The 7,761-nt window shown below is 42.0% G+C and overlaps 1 protein-coding gene across 1 annotated transcript; it reads left to right on the forward strand.

Moving 5' to 3' along the window:
• The first annotated feature begins 293 nt into the window (after positions 1-293).
• Positions 294-7,182, forward strand: skor1b (SKI family transcriptional corepressor 1b). Its single transcript, XM_005730062.1, has 8 exons — positions 294-739; positions 1,130-2,874; positions 3,200-3,299; positions 3,395-3,499; positions 3,614-3,673; positions 4,251-4,325; positions 5,941-6,015; positions 6,593-7,182. Exons 2-8 carry the CDS (start codon positions 1,147-1,149, stop codon positions 6,688-6,690), a joined length of 2,241 nt encoding a protein of 746 aa, XP_005730119.1. The 5' UTR covers positions 294-739; positions 1,130-1,146; the 3' UTR covers positions 6,691-7,182.
• Positions 7,183-7,761: the final 579 nt, after the last annotated feature.

Raw genomic sequence — 7,761 nt, forward strand, 5'->3', positions numbered from 1 at the left:
GTGGGAACACAGCACATGATGAAGGCCTGAGCGCCGTATTCATAGGCGGACGCGCACAACAATGTGTTGGGGGGTCCCTGCTGTTTTTAGCGGAATGCCTGATCCCACTGCAGCCTCCTCCGTGCATAATGCCAAATAACCCTGAGAAGGATCAAAAAATAATGAAACGCATGTAACCGACACCACATCATGACGGAATTATGATAAAATATTATATTTTTTTTTAATTTAAATGTATTTTTATCATATTTAAAATATAAGAAAGCCGATTGCTTAAAAAAACAACGACAACAACAACGATTTATTCATTTATTTAATGTATCTTTTCTAAACACTTTACCCAATAAACCTCCAGGCTGCTTTAAGACTAAGCACTCAGATCAGCTCATCTTCATTGGTCATGAATCCATAGTTAATTCAGACTGCCTGTGTGAGTGGGAGTGTCTTGCCATAAGTTTTGCCGTCACTTGATTGCGATCGTTGTAGTGGAGTGGGGGGGCTGTACCACAGTCTGCCTGCCATGTGGACTCTGCTGCTGCTGGTGGCGCAACACAAACCATCCGCACACACTGAGAGGGGAGCAGAGAGGCGGGAGGGAGGCGGTGCTGCACGGACAACTGCGTCCCACTCCTAAAGCAAACATCTTCAAGTCCTCCAGCGCGGAGTTGTCATTGCTCCGACATTCACTTGATCACAGCTTTGTCGTTCACGGCGGAGGGGAGCTGCGCGAGCATCTGAGGTGAGTTTGGGAACAGACTTTGGGCAGCAGATGCACTGAGTGTTTTTGGGGTGTTCCTTATTATTTACGCGCAGTCTCTTTGATATAATCGTGTTCATACACTGAAGAGGTTTAAGATATTAAAGCAAATATAATTCCGTGAACTTTAAGCGTGGAGTAGCTTATATGATTTCTCTGCAATGTCCTAAACACGAGTGTCTGCTTTAAAGACTAATTTCTAAAAATAAAGCATCAGCTTCGTGTGTCTTAAATTAAAAACGAAGGCCTGCAAATGACTTGTCCTCGACCTAAAAACGCTGCAGTGAAAGCTAATTATAAAGCTGGAGTTTTGGCGTTCGTTTAACTCACGTGTTCATATCAAACCTTGCTTTTCTTTTTTCCCCCCTGCAGCTTCTAGGCCTCCAAGGATGGACTCGATACCTGCGGGGCGAGACTCCACTTCCTCGCCAAACTCCAAACAAGAACTTTCCTACCCGAGCACTAACTTGAAGCCCAACCAGGTCGGAGAGACTGTGCTGTACGGAATACCGATCGTGTCTTTGGTAATAGACGGCCAGGAGAGACTGTGCCTCGCACAAATATCCAACACCTTATTGAAGAATTATAGCTATAACGAGATACACAACAGGCGTGTCGCGCTGGGGATCACTTGCGTCCAATGCACCCCTGTCCAGCTGGAGATCCTGCGGAGAGCAGGGGCGATGCCCATCTCCTCCAGGCGCTGCGGGATGATCACTAAACGCGAGGCAGAGAGACTTTGTAAGTCCTTCCTAGGAGCTCACTCGCCCCCTAAACTTCCGGAGAATTTTGCCTTTGATGTGTCCCACGAGTGCGCCTGGGGGAGTCGAGGCAGCTTCATCCCGGCCAGATACAACAGCTCCAGGGCCAAGTGCATTAAGTGCTCCTATTGCAACATGTACTTCTCCCCGAATAAATTCATATTTCACTCCCACCGCACGCCGGAGTCCAAGTACACGCAGCCAGACGCAGCTAATTTCAATTCTTGGCGGCGGCATCTAAAACTAACAGATAAAGGCAGTGCCATGGAGATTTTACACGCGTGGGAAGACGTGAAGGCCATGTTCAACGGCGGGAGTCGCAAGAGGACGCTGCCAGGCAGTGGGTCCGGGTCTAGCTCTCCTTTGAAATCACACGAGCCCAGCCGTCCACAAAGCTCCCCGGAGATCCCCGCAAAGATCCTCAGCTGCGAGGGCAGCCGGGGTGCTATGACGAGCACGCGCAGCTACCCGGTCATCCCGGTGCCCAGCAAGGGCTTCGGGATAATGCAAAAGATTCCACCGCCTCTCTTCCCTCACCCATACGGGTTCCCGGCTTTCGGCCTGTGCCAGAAGAAAGAAGACGGAATGATGGGCGAGCAAAGCAAAGCCGGCCTCCCGGGTGTGCTGTGGCCTGCCACCAAGGACAGCGCCTACCACTCCTTCCCCATGTTCTGGCCCGCGGCCGGCGCGCTGCCCATGCCCCCATATCCCCAAACCCAGCACAAGCCCCCTCCAGAGCTGCTGTGTCCGCCCAGGCAGACTGACATGGACATGTCCGAGCACAGTGACCGCAGCACCAACACATCGAAAGACAGCGCGGTCGATAATGACCGATGCTCCAGCACTCAGTCTCTGCGCAACGAAGAAGACAAGTCAGGGGACGAGGGGAGGCCGGCGGAGGGGGTGCCGCTCCAGCCCCGGAAAATCAGCTACGTGTCGGCGTTCAGACCTGTCATCAAAGACGCTGACTGCATCGCCAAGCTGTACGGCAACAGAAGCGCGTACAACGGCTGTCGCACCGGTTACTTATCGCCCGACTTTTTAAGCGAGAGCTCGAGTTACCGCTCTGTGTCCCCGTGCGTAGACAGTGAGGGCGAGCCAGACGTGGACGTGGAGACAAACAAAACGCAGGACGAGGAAGAGGAGGAGGGCTCCCGGCCTCTGTCTTCGGTGTGTCCTCGGACTCCCCTAGCTTTGACACACACCGTTTCACCACACGATTCTGACTCTAAAGGCCTGCAGGAGAGCAGCCTGGTCGATTCCCAGAAAACGAGCCTGCACGTGGCCCAGTCCTCTGAAAGAGAACTGCAGACCAAGCAGTTATCAGAGAGCCACATAGCTGCACCTTTCACCGAAGTGAGTGACTTCAAACACGGGCGATAATTCAGAGCTGTAATTTCCCCCTGAAGATCGGGTTCTGTTCTTTTTGCCTGTATGTGTACGTTTCAGCAGAGAAATGTGTGCTTGTGGGGGAATTTCTGTCTATGTTAAAACAGTGTAACACAACAAAAGGCATTTCCACATCACTTAGGAGGGGGAATAAAATCTTTTATCGTTTCTCTAATAAAATATCTATACATTAATTAAAGGTTTTCATTATTCGTTTTTTTTAATGTTTTACTCCATTACAAATATTTTTTTTCACCAAACTTCAAAGAAGTGGTAATTCTTTTTCCTTTAGGTTTACACACCAGAGAGGAGTGAGCTGCAACAAAGGAGCAGTCCGTATCAATTCAGAGCTGCGAATTACCCGCCTGGAGTAGGCCTACTTACAACAAACGGTTAGACTTTTATTTTCCTGCCTTTGTTTAAAAAAAAAAAAAGAAAAATGAAAAAAAGGGAGGAAAAAAATTATATCGACTTATTTTGTCTTAAGATGAGAGTGCAAGTAAAGAAGAGCCGTCTTCCACAGTGGAGGAGATCGAAACGAAATCTTTTAACAAACAAAGCAGCGAGGAGCACCAGCGAGAGCCGGATGAAGGTAAGTTACACCGAGGTCAGAAAAAAGGGATTTCAAACAAAACAAAAAAAAAAGCTCAGTAGATGTGGGACTACATTTTTGCCGAAGAACTTAATTTATATTATGTGTACTCAGGCGAGGACGCGCCACCCAGAGCTCTACCAACACAAAGGGACATACAAAGTCTGGCAAAAGGTAAGCTATCTACTGCTTCTATTATTATTATTATTATTATTATTATTATTATTATTATTATTATTATTATTATTATTTACATTTGACGTAGCCTACATTATTGAGTTTTTCTCCATCACATACATTTATAAATATAAAAAAAAGCTCATGAGAGGTTGTAGATTAGCGGGCCTAAATTTTATAAATCAAGCAAAACTTGAGTCAGTTTCAACGTCCTGTCGCTCATCTGCACCTTCAGAGTCTTTGTATTTTCGAGGTGGAGTGACCTTTAATTAAAAAATTAGAAAAACTGAAGTTAAAGTTAATAAGACAACACCTCAGACTTTCCACTTTCATCTTTTGTTACATAAATGTGGGGTTTGGCGGGGGTGTCGTCTGCAGTCCAGGAAGACCTGCTCTGAATTTTCAGTGCAGATGATGATAATGATGTGCTCATCACTGTCATTAAAAATAGCAAAAGTGTCCTACATGGAAGCTGATGGGAAAGCCCTCATCTTTTCTCCTTCAACACCCGGCGTTTTTGTTTGATTTTGATTTGTTTCTTTTTCTGTGTTTATTTATTTGTTTATTTTTGCAGAAGAGCTACAAAAGCAGCTCTTGGAGCAGGTGGAGCTGAGGAAAAAGCTGGAACGTGAATTTCAACATTTAAAAGGTAAGCTAATCTCTGCCACGGTGCATGTAAAGGCAAATGTTCCTCCTCTCTGTAACTGAGGCCAAAACATAAGAACATAAGCCTTAATATATCAAATCCACCTCAGCAGTAGTTCCCATGTGCTGCAGCGGAACTAAATAACTGCTGCTTTTAATCTGATCTACCTTTGCCCCTTTTTCACATTGATATACTGAATATATGTTTTTTTTTAAATATATGTGGACAGCAGAAAAAAAAAGGGTAACTTTAAAAAGTCAGTGTTTGATTTTTATGAAACACTAACTGAAAAATATCTATAATAATATAATTAAATATAAAACGGTTCCCCATCCACCACAATGAAAAATGTTACAGAACATTCCCATCTGCAGTCCATACATTAAGACCATCTGGATATGACACTAACAGCTTCACACTGGCAATGTAAAGATCATGATTTTGAAAATGAAACTAACCATGTCCTCAAGAAGCAGCTGCATTCAGGTGATTAATCAGGTGAATATCAGGTGAGATATGAGCAAATATTTTTTTTGTAACTTAAAATAATTTTATCCACCTTTTCTTACAAACAAATAAATACCTTTTTTCTGAAACATATTATATAGCAATATGAATATTTGGCAGACTCATATAAAAATTGAGAATTGATGTAATACCCAAAATATGTGCACTGGTTGCAGTACAGGTAAAGATGAATAGAAATTAAGATAAACCTGCAAGAATGGAAACTAAATGATGTCACATACAGGTAGTTAAGTGATGATGAAGGCTTCCATATAAAAAACTATTTGTTTTTCAAAATTGCTGGAAAGAAATTAAACCTATATGTGGCCCATTTAGCATATATATATATATATATATTAAAATTATTATTAAAAATCTAGGGACAAGACAGTAAAACTTGTTAATGTTAACCCTGTAATATCATTAATATTGGAAACTTTTTTTTATTTTTAATTTTGATACCTAGCATAATCATCCTATTCCTATATCTGAAAGTAAGACTGTTATGAATATAAGAGTGGTGAAGAAACATTATCAAACAAAAATCTGAGCAGATGTTATGATGTAACATATTTAAAGGCTATTCCGTTTATATTTCTCCTAATATAAACATGTCCTTGCAAATGCTTTTTTAACTTTCATCAGTGGCATCAATATTTTAATTATAGGTCGGATTTATTTTCATTTAAATGCTATAAATAAAAAAATTTATTGTCATAAGAAAATGTTTTTGTTTCCAGCTGAAGGCATGCCCGGGTGTTTGCTACCGTTGATGCCCTTGGTTTGTAGCTTTAGCTTGAGAAGAGCGCCCTCTACTGATCAGCTGCCCGACAAGTTGAATACATGCATCTGTTATGAATGGCATCAGCCTCTTAAAAGCCTTAATTTATAAGAAACTATTGCCTCTCTCTAAACAAACATTCCACTTTGTTTGTTTATGCTGTGGAGGTTACATGATTGTTTAAAATGACAAAGATCAGAGGTGCAAACATTTCCTAGATGGTTCTGTCAGTAACTTTGGGGACAGCGGTGGCTAAAATGAAGGGTTTTTTTCTGTCTGTGAAATAATTGTGGTTGGTTTACTGACTCAGATCTTTTATTTGCTTCTCAGATAATTTTCAGGATCAAATGAAAAGGGAACTTTCCTACAGGGAGGAGATGGTCCAGCAGCTTCACATAGTCAGAGGTGAGAAAAATAAAGCAAAGGCAGCGCACACAACAGCGTTTCAAGATGTTTCTAACTGTGGGATTTACAGATATTTTATAGCTTATTTTTCATGTAAAATCACCGGCGACAGTCTATGCGCTCAATTAGGTTTATTTTACTGTTTTCATATATAACGGACAAGCCTGATTTTTCACATGATCTCTGTTTTTGGCATCGGGGGTGCAAAGTGGTGAACAGTATCATAACGTAACTTTATATCAACAGATATTAGTGGCCAGCTCTTGCCTCTTGCGTGCACACTTACCCCAGTGAATTGCTCCAGAAAGAGAAGGTCGAAGGGTAATTGTGGATGGACAGGCTATTTGAGTGGATGGTCCACAGCCTCTTTAAACGCTTCCAAACTACTTGTTTTGAGCAACTCCGACTCATATCATGAATCGATCATATCATCATTTAACTGTAAACGTGCAGTTGTGTTTAACTTGTCTTATGTAGGTCTAAATATTTAAACAGCAGCAGCCTCTGTAATCCCCAGCAGGATGATTTACGCTCACATGCGCGTGCACTATTGATTGTTTGATCTCCTTCTTCATAGAAGCTCACGACGCTTTACACCATTTCTCCTGTAAGATGTTGACTCCTCGCCACTGCACCGGATCCTGCTCCTTCAAATCGCCTCTGCTACCACCGTGAATCAGACACAGGGGCGCGAGGACGCAGCCACAGCTTCTGTTAAAAACCACACCACGGGAGATTTAAAAACCACCACGGACACTCTGAGCCAAGCTGAAAGTAGTCTAAAGTGTAATTACCTGTAATATATAAAAAAAAAAGTTTAAAAAAAGTGGATCTCCACCCTCAGCGTTTATGTATCTCGCATACAGTGATTTGTTTTATTGAAATTATCCCATCGATTATTATTATTTGTGGCAAAGTGCAATGACAATGTATGTTTGTTGTAAAGGTGGGTTATTATTTCTTCTTCTTCATTTTTTCCTCCCCCTATCAACAATAGCAGCTTTGATTAGACGGTTCATTGCTCCTTATCCTCTCAGTATTGTAAATAAGTCTACTAATTTTAATGTGTTCTTCCATGCAGGCCAGTAGCTCACTTTGGATGTTATGCACTTTAAAACGAGTGGTGGGAATTACAGTAAAAAACAAAGCAAAACAAAATACAAAAAAGCCTCCGCATTGAAATACAGCATATTTATTTCTGTAGCGGTCAAACTATGCCTATTTGCTGTTGGAAATTTGAAAAACCAGTAGGCTGAATTAGTGCATCTGCGACCTTGTAAGCAGTGACATATCCTATTAAAAATAGTCTATTCCTCCATGTAATATTTGTTTTTGTCGCTAATGAATAAATCATTTTATTTAAAGAAGTGTGATTTATTTCCCCCCATATTTACATTTCTTTTTACCTTTTTGATTCCCACAACTTTTTTTTCTTTTTTTTCCTGCAAGTAATCAATCAACACAGGATCTCGTGAGCCAGTGGACTCCTAATTTAGCAAAACCCACTTATGTGAGTGCACCTTTCACCTTTGTGAATGAATGAATGAAGCTATATGCTGTAAGCGTTATTTAAATAACTGTTTGTGGCGGGGGAAATAATGCCATATCCATGAGAAAACAGCTTTCTACACGCGGAAAACAAGCAACCCGAGGCTATTTTGAGTGTGGAATATTCGTCTAGGTAATCGACGACTGAGACCTAGATCCAACTTCCCAGAGCCCAAGGAAACAACTTGAAATGATCAG

This window comes from Pundamilia nyererei, unplaced genomic scaffold, assembly GCF_000239375.1.
Source record: "Pundamilia nyererei isolate P.nyererei 1_Seehausen unplaced genomic scaffold, PunNye1.0 scaffold00035, whole genome shotgun sequence".
In the NCBI taxonomy this organism is placed as follows: Eukaryota; Metazoa; Chordata; class Actinopteri; order Cichliformes; family Cichlidae; genus Pundamilia; species Pundamilia nyererei.